Source organism: Brassica oleracea, chromosome C6, assembly GCF_000695525.1.
Source record: "Brassica oleracea var. oleracea cultivar TO1000 chromosome C6, BOL, whole genome shotgun sequence".
Taxonomy (NCBI): domain Eukaryota; kingdom Viridiplantae; phylum Streptophyta; class Magnoliopsida; order Brassicales; family Brassicaceae; genus Brassica; species Brassica oleracea.
In genome coordinates, this window is record NC_027753.1 from 1,262,933 (window position 1) to 1,283,448 (window position 20,516).

The 20,516-nt window shown below is 37.3% G+C and overlaps 1 protein-coding gene and 1 pseudogene across 1 annotated transcript; one reads left to right on the forward strand and one right to left on the reverse strand.

The window, feature by feature from the left end:
- Nucleotides 1-14,542: 14,542 nt before the first annotated feature.
- On the forward strand, nt 14,543-16,775 carry LOC106297156. Its single transcript, XM_013733436.1, has 3 exons — nt 14,543-14,759; nt 15,170-15,614; nt 15,692-16,775. Exons 1-3 carry the CDS (start codon nt 14,543-14,545, stop codon nt 16,773-16,775), a joined length of 1,746 nt encoding a protein of 581 aa, XP_013588890.1.
- Nucleotides 16,776-19,864: 3,089 nt separating this feature from the next.
- Nucleotides 19,865-20,516, reverse strand: part of LOC106297157 — a 3,861-nt pseudogene continuing 3,209 nt past the window's right edge.

Consider the following 20,516-nt stretch of genomic DNA (forward strand, 5'->3'; position numbering starts at 1 on the left):
TAAAATTGTCGGTATTAACCACAACAAGTTGATGTAATTCGCATTCGGTGCATCTTCCCTTACTTTAAAATCCACAAGTATGTGAAAATAAATACAAAAGTCCAGCTATTATATTTTTTGTTAATTATTTGTTTGATAACTTTTAGTACTTATTGAAAGCTGTTATTATTTATTGAATAATAATTCAATGGATTTGATAACGATCTGATTTCATATTAGATATTAAAATTGAAGTGTTTTGTATTACAAAATTCACGTGTTTGACTTTTTTAGAAAGTCAGGACTTTTAAGTCCTAAATCTACTTTGAGTTTCATGTATGTGTGTATAGAATATAGATAGACTTTTTTTTTAACTCTGAAAAAAACATGTTTGAGAAAGAAAGAATACAACCACTTCTCTAAAACAAATCGATCAAGCAACCAACCCAAATTAAATAAAGAAAAAGATCACGGCCTAAAACACGTTCTCCCACCCGATACTCTTCCACTCCAATGAAATTCTCCAGTTGACATCACCTTATACTCTTATTGACCTCGTATCTTTTCTATTTGGGCTTATTAAATTATTAATCAAGACAAAACAAAAAAAAATGGATAAAGACTGCTCTACCTTTCCTTTGTAGAGACTGTTGAAGTAATTGCAAAATCCATATGCTTGTATGAGAATAAAATCTTGTCATCGAAGGGGACTCTAGGAACGATATCATTTTGTAAACAAACCTCTCATACTTAATTCCATGCTTTCTTACCACTTCCTTCATATACTCCCCAAATTGCTCGTCCCCTATACGTGGTGTCCAAACGTGTAGATTTAAGATTTTTTGGATGTTTATAATACTATATAATTTATATATTATACTTCATCCGTTCCCAAAAGTAAATTTAAAATTTATAATACTATATAATTTATATATTATACTTCATCCGTTCCTAAAAGTAAATTTAAGATTTTTTGGATGTTTCAAAAACTACACATTTTATTTATTTATTTTATGTTTGTGCATACTCTATTTTTACCAATGATTCGTTGGAATATCTATTTTTATTTTTTATTGTTGTCTTTAAATCATGTTCCATCTATATCTACATCAATACTATTAATTATTTGCGAAGTGATTTTTTGTATTCGACCTCTCATTTTTAAAGTTGGACTGGCTAAAGTCGACGTTATCCTTAAAAATATTTATATATAATTTATTATATAACTAAAAATGAATTTTATATTAATAATATATTTCTATATTATATTAGATAATTGATTTTAAATTAATATAATACAATTTTTAAAAATTATAACATATTTTTAAAAAATAAGATAATTATTATATATATTGTGTTGTTATCTTTAAATATTATTTTTTATTATAAAATTTAAAATTAAGATATAAAATAATTTATAGTAAATTATTAATTAAGTAAAAATATTTGTATAAGGATATTTTCTAAATATTTCTAACATATGAATGCTTTTAAAATTTCAAAACAATAATAAGTATATATAGCGATGTTATATAGGGTTGTGAGATTTAGGGTTGGCCGAGTCCATCCAATAATCTAAGAACTATTAGCCTAATGCATTACTTTTAAGGTCTTTAGGTTTGAGCTTAAAAAAAAAGGGTTTTGACAGGGTTGACCCTATTAGAATATTAGATAAAAAAAATTTCTTTTTGTTAGCAACAATTTTTTTAGTGTAGGGCTTAAAATTTCAAAAAAAAAAAAATTCCTTCCAAATTCATAAAATTTGATTTTTATTAAAATTGCGAAAAAAAAAATTCCGTCAAAATCGCAAAAATGAATTTTCCGCCAAATCGAGTTTTTTCGCCAAAACAGAGAAAATTGAGTTTTCTTGTCAAAATCGGGAAATCGAGTTTTTCCGCCAAAATCAGGGAAATCAAGCTTTTTCGCCAAAACTGAGAAATCTAGTTTTCGGCCAAAACCGAGAAATCGAGTTTTCCTGCTAAAACCGAGAGGATCGAGTTTTTCCCGCAAAAATCGGTTAACGGGGTTTTCCACCAAAACCGAGAAATTTAGTTTTGCCGCCAAAATTGGAGAATTGAGTTTTTCAGTCAAAACCGAGAAATCGAATTTTTCTGCCAAAACCGATAAATCGAGTTTTTCCGCCAAAACCGAGAAATCGAGTTTTTCCGCCAAAACCGAGAAATCAAGTTTTCCCGCCAAAACCGGGAAAACGGAGATTTATCGCCAAAACCGAGAAATCGAGTTTTTCGCCAAAACCGAGAAATCAAGTTTTTTGCCAAAACTAGAAAATCGAGTTTTTCGCCAAAACCAAAAAATCAAGTTTTTCCGACAAAACAAGAAAATCGAGATTTCTCGTTAAAGCTGAAAAATTGAGTTTTTCGTCCAAAACTTGAAAATCGAGATTTTCCGCCAAAATTTGAATATTAAGTTTTCCCGCCAAAACCGGGAAAATGAGTTTTCCGCCAAAATTGCAAATCAAATGTTCTCAACAAAATGACATTTCCCGTCAAAACTGCAATATTCTAGTTTTTCGGTAAAATCGTATAATTTTCCGCAAAAATCACAAAAATCGAATTTTCCGTCAAAATCTCAAAATTGTGTGTTTTCACCAACAAATGCAAAAACTTATTTTTTTGTTGAACTTGCAAAATCTTATTTTTGGCCATAACTGCAATAATTTAAATTCCCGCAAAATTTTGTTCCAAAAACCGCAAAACATTGTTTGATTATATTATATATCTTTTAATGATATTACTATAATTATCTTTTTTTTGTGAGCAACTTACTATAATTATCTAAATCAGATGTTAATATTATTTGCTTGTGTTTTAAAAGATATTACAAAGCTGGCTAACTATGATACAACTCTGGCCTAGCCTTTCATGCATATATTAGTATGATTAGGGTTAGAATAGGGCTGAGTTTATATTTTACAGGGCTGGACTGGGATAGAAAATCCAATATAACATCCCTAAGTATATGTATTCTCATGAAAAAGTTTGTCATATATTATTATCATACTGATTTTTGAATTAAACATAAACTAATCCCCTATATATTATTTGAGAAGCATTACAACTTCTTTTGTAGCCACATGTCATCATTATAATGATTCTTAGAATTATTAGAGAAATATGTTGGTCCATCTAATTATATAATAAGCTTTTTATTAAACTAACAATAAATTCATCATTAATGTACTTTATTATTTCCTTAAATAAAATTTACGGAATTACCTAATGTGGCTAAAGTATATACGGTAATTAATAATTTTGAATAATAAAGATTTGATAAAAATAGTGTATCTTCTATCATATTTGTTTAATTTTAAACTATTAAGTAAATTAAACAACCACAATAACCATATAATAAAAAATTAGATTTTTTATGTATATGTTATATTTTGAATTTTTACAAACGGCTATAAATTACTAAAACTGTTAAAAGTCTCATATTCAAATTTTATGATCTATGGTTTAAAATTTTTGTTATGAAAAAATACAAATGATTACAAAAATTACATAAGTAAAAAGTCTAATTTAATTAATTATTAAGATTAATATATATATCGTTTTAAATTAAACTATAAACCATATAAAATACAATATTTTAGTTTCAAAATTTATAAAAGTTTTGAACGATCATTGACAACTTATTTTCTTAAAAAAATTATAAATTACTAAAACTATTAATCCCACAATGAAAATTTTGTTATCAGTAATTTAAATTTTTTTCTATAAAAGATACAAATGATAAAAAAAAACTATATGAGTAGAAATCATCATTTAATAGACATTAGTATTAAAAATATACTAAAATATATTATCTATGTTAGTATCATTTAAATTTAATAACATATCATATCAAATATAAAAAAAATATTTTTTGGATTAATAAAATTGATTTATATGTTCGCACCAATTTAGTTATATATTTAATAGTTACTGACTTTTAATTATTTAATATATATTTATTATTTCATAATATGTAAAAGTATTTAACACATAAACTAATTTATATATATAATGTTGATCCCGCGTAAAGCGCGAATCTTAACCTAGTAAGTATTTATAAGACGATTATGTTCCATATGTGGGTAAAACACCTGGTTTACCCAATATTTCCTCCTCCTTTTTCAACTATTCATGTTTCTTTATCCAAAACTTTCATTTAAATAAATCATCGTGAAGGTAATGTAAATGAGTTGATTTATCTTTTGAATAAAAAGCATTAATGTGCAAAATTCATTTTGTGGAACAAGACAAACTCAGAAAATTTAATTTTTAGGAACGGAGGAATGAGTAGGTACCAAGAGACGTCGAGATCAGTGCACCAATCATCTGCATCGAAAGGATCGGTTCCTCTGAAACTGACGACGATGAGATTCGGATTTGTGCTCGACGCCTTGAATACGAAGGCTTGTGTCAGGTTTCTTTCTTGGTAAGTTACAAATATAACAGAATTTAGAGATATCTTTACAGATGTTAATTAGATTTATGTTTTTTAGAAAGAACAAACAAATCTAAGTAACATTATCTCAAGGTTCTAATATAAAATTTATATTGTAAAAAGGCGTACGTTGTAAGAAATATTGTTTTAGAAAAATGGGATTCTTATAGTTGTTATGAACAGAGTACATGGGATCAAAAATTATTTGTGGGTTGATGTTAACACATATTTCATCTGTTTATATATAACTTTATTATTAAAATTTTTTTTGTTATTTATTGAAAATATAAAAATCGTATTTAGGGGATTTACCAAATATGACTCAAAACTTGATTTTGATTGCAAAAGTATACTCAAACTTCAATCAAATGCAAAAATAACCCAAAAGCCTTGTGAAATTACAGTCCGCCCCTTGTGACCAAACAAAAAAACAGAACTAATTTTTACGAATATATCCCCGCTAGGCCTGGGTATTTTAACCTGGGTCCGAAGACCCGAACCGGAACCGACCCAAAAATACCCGACCCGGAACCGGACTGAAAATTTACAAGTACCTTTTGGGTCTAAATTTTTTTTACCCGAAAGAACCGGAACTGAAAAGGAACCGACCCGAATAGACCCGGACCCGAAAAGAACCGACCCGAATAGACCCGACCCGATAAGAACCGATTTGTACCCGACTTAAAAACATGTATATCTAAAACTATGATGTTTTTGTGTTCTATTTTATATATATTATTTTATGATTTAGTTGAAATATCTTTTGTTAACAACATTTGTTATTATTTTTTAATATTTTTAAAGTAATATAAAGCTTTAAAATGTAAAATTTAGAGTTTAAAAATGTTATATTTTAACTATTAATAGTTTCATTTAAGTTGTTTTGTAAAATTTTAGATATATATGACAAATATTCAACTAAAGTTGATGGAATTGAGTATATCATGTCCTTTTCAGATCCTAAATACCCGAATCCGACCCGGACCCGATATGGACCCGAAAAATTACGGGTATTTTATGGGTATTTTAATTATAGACCCGAGGTGATCCGGACCCGAGAAGAACCGACCCGAACCCGAACCAAAAATTTCTAAGTACCTATTGGGTCTAAATATTTTGAACCCGAAAAGACCCGGACCCGAAAGGAACTGGTCCGAACCCGACCCGAAGACCCGAACGCCCAGGCCTAATCTCCGCTAAGTCTTCTGAGTCTTCTGAGATTCTATTAAGTCTTCTGGACGACGTCCACGGAAGTCGTCTGGTATAGTTGATCTTAAAAATAATTTATAAATTTTGTAAAAAAATATTTTGATAAACAAAAAAAGTAAAATCATGTAATTATAAACAGTTTTAAGTGATATAAATTAAGATATAATAAAATTGAATTGTTTTCAACATAGATGAGTGAAAGTAGTGAATCATGATATTCTTTGGTCTAAGGTTTGGCAACATATGTTGTAGTATTGTATGTATTCTTAGGGTTAGATTTTGGAAAGCTTAAATGTTTTTTTGAAAAATTAAATTTTTATCTACATGTGATTATTTATGTGTATAGTAAGCACTTTTTAAGTTTAATTTGATTTTATGAAGTGTTTATTTAGTTAATTTAGTTTAGGGGTTATGTTTAGGGACTAGACGACTAACATGTAAGTCGTCTGGGAAGTCTTCTAACTCCCGCAAAGTTTTCTAACTCCCGCTAAAAATATTTTAGTTTCCCGCTAAAAATATTGAAGTATTCAGGGCGACTTACAAGTAAGTCGTATAGTAAGTCTTCTGATCGGAAATATTTAACCTTATTGGAACTTTTATCTCCATATATAAAAAAAATATTTACACATTCTCTCTCCTCCTCTCAAATACATTTTGATTCGAGAAAAGACTCAAAATGTAAGAACGGATAAAACACCATTTATGAGATACTCCAATACAATATACCCAATCCAAAATCGATATAATCCAATGATGATCCAATAAAACTCGTACGACCTGAAAATTTGTCTTGCCAATCAATGTCTAAGAATTACGAGATGTATAGATGGTAGAATATGCATTATTCTCAGGAAATAAAGGTTAATTCCAAATTAAAAGTTACAAAATATTATGCTACCAGTTGATTTTAAGGTTAAATTCCATAAGACTCAATACATTATTGGATCATTCTCGTTTTATAGAGATTATTTGAATTCTCATAATAAGGTAATGATAATGCCTCTGATTGAAGTGATAAAATTTGCAGATCAAGATGGTAATCAGGTAAAGGTGAGCGTGGCATACCCCTGGCTACCGTCGAGGTGCAGCATCTGCTCTAAATGGGGACACAAAGCTAAAGAGTGTGTCTCAAACAAAGTGGTAATACTCAACAAGGAGGAGGACTCAACCGTGGTGATTGTAGAAGCTGATCCAGAGAAAAGGATTGGATTGGGTAATGCGAAGGAACTGGTGGATGGTTTATTACAGGAACTAGAATCACTTCCAATAGGAGGAGATTCAGGTGTGGTAGGCATGCAAGCAGGAAATGTATTGGAAACTATCAATGAAGTTGATGCTTCTCAAGAGGCAGAGAATGTTGAAACCGCTATGGAGAAGTAAGGGTTGGAAATGAGCGCTTGTTGTGGCTGGTTAACAGCAACAAAGACATTTAAATCTTCCTCGCTCTTTGAGAAATTTGATAAGTCTTTGAGCTCTGACTCGCATGGCAATGGTTTAGCCAGTTCTGAGACCGACAGGGTGATCATCTCACCTTCCCGTTTCCAACCACTCTTGGATGACGAGGATAGTGTGGATGCTAAGGATACTATAGACAACCTAGAGGAGGGTGAAATAAGATCTGTGGCGAAGACAAAAGATAAGAAGGGAGGGTCTCAAGCCAAACGGTCCAAGAAGGGGTATCAATTGGGTAGATCAAAGGATCTGAAGGCAATGAACATGAAGGTACAACACAAAAGATCTTCCGTTAGGAAGATATGACGTCTTTCTTTGCTTGGAACATGCGTGGGTTCAACAAGCCACGCAAACACGGGGTTCTCAGAAAGTGGGTCCAAACGGAGAAACCTTTATTTGGATGTCTACTAGAAACAAGAGTTCAGGAGAGTAAAAAGCAGGAAATTGTTAAAGCTGCGTTACCAGGCTGGAAATCTATAGCGAACTATGACTATCATCATCTTGGCCGTATCTGGTTCTGTTGGGGCCCTGGGGTAACCATTACCTAGCTTCATAAGAGCGCTCAAATCATCACTTGTGCTGTGCAAACTGCGTCGGGAGATCAGTTTATTTGCTCTGCAATTTATGCCTCAAACTTCATTGCTGAAAGGCGGCAGCTATGGGATGACATCAGAGCTACTCATCAGGCTTATCAGCATCTCTCTTTGCCATGGATATTAATTGGTGACTATAATACAACTTTGTCATCTACTGAGCACTCTCGAGCGCAAAGTTACCTAGGGGATCAGTCATGAATGAAACAATGTCAAGAGCTTGTCACAGACTGTGTTCTTACGGATCTCGCATACGTTGGATCCTTATTTACTTGGTGGAACAAAAGGGGTGCTGATCCTATAGGAAAGAAGTTGGACCAGGCACTCATCAATGGAAACTGGCTTAGTGTTTACCCACAGTCATTCGCTTCGTTTGAAACTGGTGGTATCTCTGATCATGCTAGGTGTGTGATCCGGCTCAAGCAGCAATCAGTGGGAAATCGTAAGCCTTTCAAATTCTTCAACTACTTGGTAGAGCATGGGGACTTCCTACCTACGGTTAGAAGCAAATGGGAAGTCACAGCTCCTATCTCTCATTCTCGAACAGCTCTCAACATGTTTCATAAGAAGCTAAAGTCTCTGAAATATGCTATGAGGTAACTGAACAGAAACCACTATGGAGATCTCCACAACCACACAAAGAAAGCTTTTGAGGATTTATGCAAATGTCAAGAAGAAGCTCTCGCTGCTCCATCTCCTATCACATTCTCTGCAGAGGAGGAAGCCTCAAGGCGATGGCACCACCTAGCTCTCGTGGAAGAGAAGCTCCTCATGCAGAAATCGAGGATCCAGTGGCTAGCCCTAGGAGATCAAAACACTAGCTTCTATCATCATGCTGTCCAGGATCATGCAGCGAGGAACAACATTAATGTGTTGTATACAGAAGCTGGAGAAACGTTGACAGAGCCCTCAGCCATCAGGAAGGAAGCTGTGGATTATTTCCAGCAATTCCTCCAAACAGAACCAACCCGAAGTACCCCTATCTCAGTAGATGAGTTGCAATTTCTGTTGAGATATCGCTGTTCACAACAGGAAACGTCTCTTCTAATATCCCCTGTGACCCCGAGTGAAATTCTCCAATCTTTGAAGGCTCTGCCAAATGGAAAAGCTCCAGGGCCTGATGGCTACACCAAGGAGTTTTTCATAGCGGCTTGGTCTGTTGTCGGTAAAGACTTCATCACGGCGATAAAATCTTTTTTCCTGTATGGATTCCTTCCCACCGGTGTAAACTCCACCATACTGGCACTGATCCCCAAGAAGAACCCTGCTCAGACCATGAGGGATTATAGATCGATATCTTGCTGCAACCTCATCTACAAGGTAATCTCTAAGATACTTGCTAACCGGCTCAAGACGATACTCCTTGTAGCCATTGAGCCTAACCAGAGTGCGTTTATCAAAGGGAGACTGTTATCGGAGAATGTTCTGTTGGATAATGAGTTGGTGAATGGCTATCACCTCCCTAGTATATCCGACCGCTGCACTATAAAGCTCGATATCTCAAAAGCCTTTGACACAGTCAAATGGAGTTTCATTACTGCAGTTCTTCCAGCAATGGGACTGCCTTGCCAGTTCATACGGTGGATCTATCTGTGCGTCTCAACTGCCTCTTTTTCAGTCGCTATAAATGGAGAGTTGGAAGGCTTTTTCTCTAGCGCATGAGGGATCAGACAGGGGTGCTCGCTCTCCCCCTATCTGTATGTGATTGTCAACAACGCTCTCTCTGGAATGTTGAATCAGGCAGCAGCTGATGGTCTCTTTGATTACCATCCGCAGTGTCAGCAGGTTCAGCTCACCCATCTCAGTTTTGCTGATGATATATTAGTATTCACCGATGGAAGTGTGAGGTCTCTCGACGGGGTTCTTGAAGTTATGGACAAGTTCGCAACATTATCAGGTCTACAGATTAATGTCTCTAAGTCTCCATCTTTGCCGCTGGGAAGAACCATCATCTACTTACTCAAGCTGCTCAGAGCCGTGGGATTGTAACAGGAACGCTACCGGTGAGATATTTGGGTATGCCTCTAACGACCAAGTCTTGGAGCAAGCTGGAGTACGAGCCTCTTATTGATCAGCTTCGCAAAAGATTTCTCTCATGGACGCATCGAGAATTATCTTTTCAGGTCGACTCCAATTGATAAAGTCTGTGATCGCAAGTACCGTTAATTTTTGGAGCTCAGCGTTTATCTTGCCGCAAGGCTGTGTAGATACCATCGAGAGTATGTGCAGTGCCTTCTTATGGTCTGGTTCGCCAACCATTACTCATAAAGCAAAATTTGCTTGGAAAGATCTATGTTGCCCCAAGGAAGAAGGTGGACTAGGCATCAGACGTCTTAGCGACACTTCGCGAGTATTTGCACTGAGTCTTATCTGGAAACTATTCTCTCTTACCGGCTCCTTTTGGGTTGCTTGGACCCGATAGTATCTACTCAAGAATAGCTCTTACTGGGATGCCAGTGACAAAAAGGGATCGTGGGTATGGCGGAAACTGCTCAAACATAGACCCATTGCATACGAATGCATTCGGTTCGAGGTTAGAAATGGGGTAACAGTGCATTTTTGGTTCGATAACTGGTTAGAAATTGGCAGATTGATTGATATAACAGGAGAGCTGGGCATAAGCTACCTTGGAGTGAGCAGGTCCACAACGCTCGCTGAAGCAACCCGTGACGACTGCTGGAACATTCGGAGATGTGGACAGAGACGATATCCCCATCTCTGTGATACGCTTGCAGAGACTCCACGACCGGTAGCTAGTGCAGGACCAGATATAGCTCTATGGAGACATGACCAGGATGATTTCAAACCATACTTCTCAGCTACCAAGACTTGGAACTACCTGCGAGTTAAAAAGACAAAGCTTCCCTGGCATTGTATTGTGTGGTTCCCTCAAGTCATACCCTGACAATCCTTCATGGTATGGTTATCTTTTCAAGGACAGATTATCAACAGGCACTAAAATGAGAGAATGGGGAATGGAGCAATGTTGTGTCTACTGCAGAGTGAAGGATGAAAGCAGAGATCATTTGTTTTTCTCTTGCCAATATACCTTCACAGTATGGATGAATGTTGCAGAGAAATTACTTGGTCCAGTGATAACACTGGACTGGGAAGATACAGTCACCTCCATGTTACGCCAGAACAGGAACAGACTCGATGCTATACTCCTGCGCTTAGTTTTTCAGACAGCCATTTATGTGCTGTGAAAGAGAGGAACTCAAGACGGCATGGAAGTGTGTACGCACCTGTGGATACAACTACTAAGGCCATTGAGAATATGGTCAAGAAGCGCATCTCATCTTTGAAGTATATGGGAAACCATAAGCTGAGGGGGCTACTAGTGAGATGGTTTACTGTCTACACATATTAGAACATATCATTCTTTTATTCTTTACAGATTAGAACAATAGATCATCTTATGTAAATTCTTTTTCCACTTTTGATCAATAAATTTGATATTTAATCAAAAAAAAAAAATATTTCAAATGATATTTCCTCAGTTAACTGACTTAAGACGTTGAGCAGAATATACAAGTCCTACCTAATGCCACTAGCAATTTTTCAAAACCTATTAAATTTTAATAAACGAAATATGCGACACAAGGACAAAAAAACAGGCCATTGAACCACAAGAGTAATTCGTTGCTCAGATGGTCGTGCTCGGTAGACCTGGGATTATTCCCGGATCGGTAGGCTTGGGATTATTATCCGGGATCCGGATCCGATCTGAAATCCGCTCCGGATCCGCTCCGAAAATATGATATTCGGGATGTCCGAATCCGAATCCTGATAGTAAAATTTTGGATCCGTCAAAACCGAATCCGGATCCGGATATCTTAATTTTTTTTTCCGGATCCGGATCCATATTTTTAAAATATATTAATTTTTTTCCATTGATATTTATATTTGATATATTAATATTTATACATAAGGTAGTCTTATAATATTATATTTTAATTTTTAAAATATTATATATATTTATTTATAAATCTTAAATAAATATTTAATTTAAGTATTACTTAAAAAAATTAGTAATTATAAAAAAAAATATTTTTTAATTATTTTTACGGATCCGGAATCCGGATATCCGCGGATAATGTAATATCAAGACGGATATCCGGAGTTTGGATACCCGGAAGCCACGAATTCAGATCCAGATATTAAATTAACAAATCCGACGGATCCGGATACCCTAAATTTCCTGGATATTCGGATCCGTCCCAACCCTAGTGTTCGACACCAATACATGAGGTTTATGTCATTCTCATTATAATAAAAAAAAACGCAATCTCACAAGAAAGACTATTAAGTAGATCGGAGAAATAGGTAGGTATCAAAAGTTATTATATCAAAATAAAAATGTCCAAGCATTTTTTCAAAAAATAAATAATAATAATAATAAAAGATTTCCTTTTGTGTTTGTTAGCCTGTCATCTATACGTCTGAAAAAAAGCATATCATTAATAATCGAGAAATTCTTTAGAATAGTCTTTTTTAAGTTTTTGATCAAAATAAGTTTAAAAAATGTATTTTTATCATGGGTTAAGTAATCTAGACTTAAGGTTTAGAGTTAAGGGATGTAGTTTTGGGATAAAGTTTCAAATTTTAAAAAATAAAAAATAAATATTAAAAATTTCAAAATAAAAAAAACTATTTTTGGTCATTCTTCTAGAGCTATTTTTGTGACAAAAATTTAAAAAGAACTACTTAAGAAAATTATTATTATATTACATGTATGTAAAACTACAGCTATTTCAGTTTTACCTTCGTAATTTCAGTTAAACATTATTATTATATTACACGGAACCACGTGAATTGGTTCAAACGAGTCTGTTTCCTTTCATAAATGGAGATGAATCAAGCGAGAGATCTGCATTTATTGTACATGTATGTAAAACTACAGTAATACTATTTTTTCAAAAAAAAACTACATATAATTTTATACGCATGGGTACTTTAGGTGTTTGAAAGGTTGTATTTCTTCCCGTGTCGGCTTTGAGGGTGTGCCAGAGGTGCAATAGCACAGAGCCCTACTTTCTTTTACCACAATTTCTTTAAAATTCAGGGTCCAATTTTTTCTGAAACTGTTATTATCCAAAAAATATACAGAGGAAGGTGAAGTAAAGAAAAAAATATGTGTGGCTTTGGGATGAAAAGAGAAACCACAAACACGTGACTTTAAGCTATATAATACTACAACTCACAATTTTTTTACAAGTCATTGATTTCCTGGTTTTAGCATTATTTTAACCAATTTTTTTACGGATCTTTGAATTGTATAGCACAGGGTCTACCAACACTTTGAGCCGGGACTGATTTGTTCATGGGAGGCATCAACATCATAACATAGTTGATATTGTATTTGGTGTGGACCTTGCCCTTCTTGCCGTGCAGCAGTTTGACTATCGAACAGTTTTTTTCCCGGGGTGTGCTTTCGGGAGGGAGAGGGTTGGGGTGGTACAAAGTCACGGCGGCTTAGATTTGAAATGACAATATTCAGGTTACGTTTCTGAGCGACGGTATCATCGCTCGGTGGTTCTCTCTGGTGTAGTAAAAAAAAATTATGTTGAGTGTTTTGGGTTCGCTCGTGCTTGGATTCTTTATCCGAGTCAGGTTACGACATGATGGTTGGAAACTGGAGGGGTCGTTGTTTCAAAGTCTGAAGACTTCTTTCTTCCGATAGCTTGTAGTGCTTGACTTTTGTCCTCGGCTCTCTTGATTTCTTTGGTCCGAACCTGTCTCATTGTCTGGCTAGCTTTTAAACTGAGTTCCGTTATTATTCTGGGTTTGGTTCATTGTCATCTTAGATTCTATTGTTTAGTTTAATTATCTTTGTAATTTGATATAAAATTTAACTAAAAAAATAAAGTTCATCAACATCATGATCTTAGATACTATTATCCGGCGGATTTGGCATACAATCTGCCTAGAAACTAAATAAAATAGTTAAGGATAAAAATTTCTACATATAGATGTGAACAATATCAATAGAAAATATGTTGAATGCATGCACATCCTATAAAAATCTTCTTATTTAACCCTTATCGATATACCACTCTGCTTATTTTATTTTACTCATAAAAATAATTAAAAGATTGTTAGCAAAAAATTTTTTAAAAAATTTCAGAAAGATCAAATCCAAAAATTATGACAAAACCATTTAAAAAAAAAGAAAATGTATAAAACTGAATTATTAAAGAGAAATTGTCTAAACTACCACGTTTCCAATACTACCTTTCATGTTTACTTCAAACATATTTTTACCTTCACTTTTAAAAAGGTAAATAGACACTTATAATTCTAGGATTAATTAATCTAGATTTATGGTTTAGATTTGAGGGAAATGATTTTGGAATGGGGGTTTAAAATTTTATTAAATATATATATAAAAAAATTAAATTAAAAAAAAAATAGTTTTAAGAAGATATTTTGGAAATTTAAATCAAAAAGAGAAAATTATAAAAAAAGTTCTACTTGGAAAATGTATAATTCGAAAACAGTAAAAAAATTATTTTTTTATTTATTCAAATAATTATTTATATTTATATATCGATAAAGCAAAGGTAGAAAATCTTTTATCTCTTTAATAAAGAAAGTATTTATGAAAATATTTGTTCAATGAAGGTAAACATGAATTATGATACTAAAAAAAGTAAAAGTGAAATTTTTCCGTTATTAAAAGAAAAATCCATAAAATAAAACCAAACTCCTCCAAAACCTTGCACAACTCCAAGACAAATTACTCATTCACTTTTTTCTAACTTATATGAACAAAAAGTTATGAATCTTGACAAATGGTCACTTAGGAACAATCTAAGGTTAGAGGTGAGGTTGACGGCTTTCTACCATTGGTCATGAATATGGAGATCCAGCTACCATCAGATGATATTATAACTGTGGAATTTGAGTACATCAAGATTGAGAAGCATTGCTTCACTTACTTCTCTCTATTCCATGAGGATGAAAACTGCCCAGTTAAACCTCGACATTCTCTTCCCATCAAGGAGCGAAAACTGGGTATTACTCAAAGAATTGCGTTGCAACGCATTGAAGCTGATAACCGGATGATCGTCGGGGGTACCACCGTCCGACAAACTTGCCTCCCCCAATAAACTTGCCTACTCCCACCGCGAAACCTGCGGCTAAACGGAGAATTACGAAGTCTACAGGTACCAAAAAACGTGGCGTTGCTAGAAGCCCGGTCCAAGGTGTCAGCCTAAGGAAGACTTACGTAGCCAGAACAATGAACCCAACCTGTAAGAGATTATCCGTTGACAAGGATCCTGCTTTACCTTGCGATAAGGTCGGTTCATAATACTACAAGAGCTTCACAAAGGACTAGGAGGACGGATTTTCAGCCTCTTCCTCCTCCTCTTCCTTAGCTGTGTTGAGTTGGAATTGTCATGGCTTGGGGAGCGTCCTGGCAATTCGACGGTTACGGGAGCTACACAAACGTATTATCCCTGATGTAACCTTTTTGATGGAAGCTAAGAATTCTGATGAATTTGTGAAGAAGAAGACCAAGGATTTCCGATTCCCCAACTACTTCTCGGTGCCCCCGGTGGGGCTCAGTGGAGGGTTATCCTTGCTGTGGAAAAAAGGAGTGGATCTAACCATTTTGGAAGCACTACCCAACCTAATCGATACAACGATCACCTTCAAAGGAGTGACATCGTTTGTTACCTTTGTATATGGGGCGCCTGCTGCGGAAAACAGAGCAGCTTTCTGGGCCAAGCTTAATGAGGTTGGAGCTGGCCGGGATACATCATGGCTGATTACAGGGGATTTTAATGATATTCTTGACAACTCCGAGAAAGTGGGCGGACCGGCTCGCTGGGAGGGTTCATTCACATCTTTTAGATCGTTTGTCTCTCAGCACGGTCTCTGGAATCTCACCCACTCGGGCAATCATCTATCTTGGATAGGGAATAGGTACACTCACTTCATTCGGTCCAGACTCGACCGATCTCTCACCAATTGTCCTAGAGCGAGCAGTTTTCGATGGGAAGATGTCGATATCTTCGTTTTGAGGGCTCCGACCATCGCCCTTTGGTCACCTATTTCAACGCCTCAACGCCAAAGAGGAGAGGAATTTTTCGCATTGATAGAGCACTAACAGAGAATGATGAGATTGAAACGCTAGTCGATGCTGCCTGGAATCACGATCCGTTGGAATCAGTCATTGGCAAGCTCAATGCGTGTCGCCGCGGCATCATCAGGTGGGCGCGGGAACATAATCTTAAGCACATTCTGATCATCAACCAGACTCAGGAATCTCTAGAGAAGGCTCTCTCAGCTACCATCCTAGACCCCGTGTTAATCACCTCGCTGTCAAATACCTTGAGGGATGCATATAAAGAGGAAGAACTCTTCTGGGTTCAACGGAGTAGGATTCTCTGGTTGAAATGTGGGGATCGTAACTTCTTCCACGCTATCTCCCGGCAGAGAAGAATGATTAATAACCTATCTGTGATTGAAGATTACGAAGGTAAGGAGGTGTATGAGGAACCGCAGATAGTCACAGTTATATCAGACTACGTCAGAGATATTTTCAACTCGGTTGGTGATGGGGACTTCTCGGACATTCAGAACATCCTGTCCCCAAGAGTCACCGACGAGATGAACATGTCCTTTACGGCACTGCCAAGTGAGTCAGAGATCTATTATGCGGTTATGTCGATCAATGGAGGGAAGGCCCCAGGCCCCGACAGATTCTCCTCCAAATTCTATCAAGCGTATTGGCACATCATCAAAGCGGATGTAGTTAGAGATATCAGACAATTCTTCTCCTCAGGATATTTGCACCCGCAACAGAATGTAACGCACATCCGACTTATCCCAAAAGGAATAGGACCGAGACGGGTTTCCGACTACAGACCCATTGCCCTCTGCAACACGCACTATAAGATCATCGGAAAGATCCTGTCTCATCGGCTCAAGCCTCTCCTACCGGACCTGATCTCGGTTTCCCAGTCAGCCTTCGTCTCCGGCAGGGCCATTGGCGACAATGTGTTGATCACACATGAGACGTTGCACTATCTAAGGACTTTGGAAGCAAGAAGTATTGCTCAATGGCCATTAAAACAGACATGAGCAAGGCGTACGATCGTATGGAATGGGCGTTTGTGAGAGCAGTGTTAACACAACTTGGATTTGCCCAACAGTGGGTCGACTGGGTAATGAGCTGCATCGAGTCTGTCTCGTACACATTCCTCGTTAATGGGACTCCCCAAGGAGCAGTCAAGCTGTCACATGGAATACGTCAGGGAGACCCGCTGTGTAACACCCCCGAACCGTTTTAGTCATCGGTCAGTCAGCCGGGAAACAATCAAACAAGAACATGCCCGAATGACCTTCCTCTGCCAAGTCCGGAAGTGTTACGACGGGTTGAGAATAGACTTTTCAAGTCACAAAGCATAATTCTGTAACCCAGAATATCCATTCAAAACTCGTTTCCTCTAATCTTCGGCCTGAGGCTTTGCAACCCGTACCGAATCATAGAGTTGTGTTAGGTTGGACTAACCTAATATAAGATTCAACATGTCACGAATATAAACATACTTTATTTCATATATATATAACACGAAGTTCACAAGCCCAAAATATTATACATAGGGTCCATGGACGCAGCCGAAAATAAAACATACATTCATATATCTTGAAAACGAGTCTTTAGCCAAAGATGTCCAATCTACACCAGCTCCTACAGTTCCGCGAGGGCTATGGTCCTTTCTACTGGTCACCTGCAAAAGGATGTGAGGAGTGAGTGAACTAGTTTCACTCAGTGAGTCAGGGTTCCCTATCTAGCATATACAACTACCCGTTATTCTAAACCCCACCCCAAACACAAGCAAGACGGGTAGTTCATTCAAGATCATAAAACATGACCGATTTAAATAATAAACCATTAAACCATAATAAATCAAACACTCTTTATGAGTGTCATATCAATCAACCATAAATATATACTCCTAGGGCCCAACAAAATCATTCTTCTTCCACATAAGGGACACCGGCAATCCCTTCACTATTACACCACACAGGCGTGGGTGCTCGGGAATCGCCTGGTCACGGTCCTCAATCGGAATTGCCGTGCCCCGGTCCTCTATCGGACTCGCCGGGGGCTGTCACATCCACGTGTGACACTCAGCCTTGGTGATCAAGCCAAGTTAAACCGAGCCCACCACTTTCCGGACCACGACAGGCTTAGTGGAACCATTTGAGGAAGCAATGACTTGCAAACTACTAATAGAACCACCACGAGGTTCTCACACAACAGTACCAACACGAGGTACACACTATAACAACATATAATAATCACACAATCACAATAATCCGGGTGCTTAGACTAGTCTTGGTATCCACTTAGCCCAGACATCGTCTCAAGCCTCGGATCGACAAACTGACACCTAGACCGGTCCGGCTATCCTAGCCCGGAAGCCGTCTCCGATGTCAGGAACCTGCAAGAAAAATTTGTTAACAAACAATTAATCGTGACTCACAGTGGTTAAGCGATGTGGCTCGACTCTTTGATTCCGGATGTTGACCAAACCCTTTTATCCCCTCCAAATCTTCCCAAAATCCAACCTCATTGTCTTGAATGAACTGGTCTGGACTGATCAGAACTCAGAAAGAACCTTCTTTCACTTCTGGACGTCTTTCGGAACTTCCCGGCAGTTTATCGATTTTCGGAAATGTCTATACTTTTAAAGCACCTCACTTCTTTCTCTCTCTCTCTCTCTCTAAGCCACGTTTTGGAGTGTCCTGGTGTGTCTGAATGAGTAAAAGGGAACCAGGGTAGCTGGGGATATATAGAAGTTGCCGGCCAATAAGAATGAGCCACCCGATCGCCTGTGTGTCGTCCTGCATGCTTCCGGTCGCATGTGTGGCGACACATTGGCGTCCACATGCCCTGCTGCATGATCTCTAGCCATTCAAGAAGACACCTCCACGTACACTTGCCCTTCAGCATGTCTGGTGTTCATGCATCGCGACACACGGGCATCTGCATGTCGTTTCGCATGCGCAGATTGCATGTACTGCGACACCTCGTGCTTCTGTGTGTCGAGCTGCATGGAACTACTTCTTGCACATCTACACATCCTTCTTGTGTTGACACTCAGCAGGTTAAATGGTTGACACCACGTCCTGATCCCTTAGATCAAGCCACCTCGAGCTTCTCGGTCGATTTGTGCGATTTTGGTTCCTCTGGTGAATTTTCGTCCGGCGATCAATCCCGAATATTTTTTCGTACTCAATCTGATGAGCTACATATTTTTAATAAACTCCAGACTAATTTTAACCTTGAGGATAAATATTTCTCGAGCCTTCGGCTTCCCCGAGAAATTCCATAAAACCGAAATTAGGTTTTTTTTTTTAAGATGGTGTATTCCATCCTCCTCCCCTTATTAGAATTCGTCCCCGAATTCTCTAAGGATTCGGTGATCCCCCTTCTTCCATCACTACTTCTTCGTGGAAGAACTCTGGATGCAACGCTTTAAATCTTTATTCATCCTCCTAGGTCACAACTACACGGTTCCGTTTATCCCAGAATACTTGGACTTGAGGAATTTCTCGATTCTTCAATCTTTGTATCCGACGTTCACCTATTCGGATTGGTCCCTCTGGATAAGTGAGGTTTGTTTGCAGGTTTTCGATTTGCTCTGTGTCAATAGCGTTGGGATCATGAACATGTTTCCGCATCATTGATACGTGAAATACCAGATGTATTTGCATCTCCTCAGGTAGGTTGAGGCAGTAAGCAACATCTCTGATTCGTTCTTCAATCTGGTAAGGCCCAATGAATCTAACAGCTAGCTTCCCGACCTTCCTGAATCTCTCCTTTCCTTTCTGAGCTGACACTTTCAGATACACCCAATCACCAATACTGAACACCACTTCTCGCCTTGATTGATCGGCGTACTTCTTTTGTCTATCCAACGCTTTCTTCATATTGCTTTGAATGATCTATAACTTTTTCATCGTCTCTTCTACAATTTCGGGTCCAAACTCTCTTCTTTCTCCAACTTCGGTCCAGCATAAAGGTGTTTTGCATGGCCTCCCATAAAGCGCCTCATATGGTGCCATACCTATGCTAGAATGAAAGCTGTTGTTGTAGGAGAATTCAACTAATGGTAAATGCTTTTCCCAGCTTCCCGCCCAATCCAATATACACATCCGCATCATATCCATATTGCGTTATTTGATCTACCTCGAGCCGGGGGTAACCCAGTGATGAAATCCATGGATATGGAAGCCAATTTCCACTGAGGTACTGGTAAGCTTTGTAAAAATCCTCCTGGAATCTGATGCTCGACTTCGACTTGTTGACAAGTTTGACATTGAGCCACCCATCGCGCCACTGATTTCTTCATTCCTGGCCAATGGTAATACCTTCGGATATCTCGATACATTTTCGTACTCCCGGGATGGATACTGAGTAACGAGTGATGCGCCGACTTCAAAATCTCATCTCGTAGCCCTTCTCCCTGTGGTACTGATATCCTCACCCAGTGGTACTCATATCCTCCCATTAAGTAATAGTGTATCATCTGCCCCCACATGATAGCCACTTTCATTTGGAGCTTCTTGATTTTTAACTTCTGCGATGATCCCTTTTAACTTTTCATCATGTTGTTGCTCCTGTCTGATCCGTGTGAGTAAACCTACCTGGTTTACAGCACGCATGCCTAAAGGCTCACTTGGCTCCCCTTCAATTGCCCATAAAGTCATCAACTTGAGCTCACTTGATAACGCTTCCACTTCCTTTCCAATATCAGATGCCAACTTTCTACGACTTAGTGCATCTGCGACCACATTAGCTTTGCCTGGATG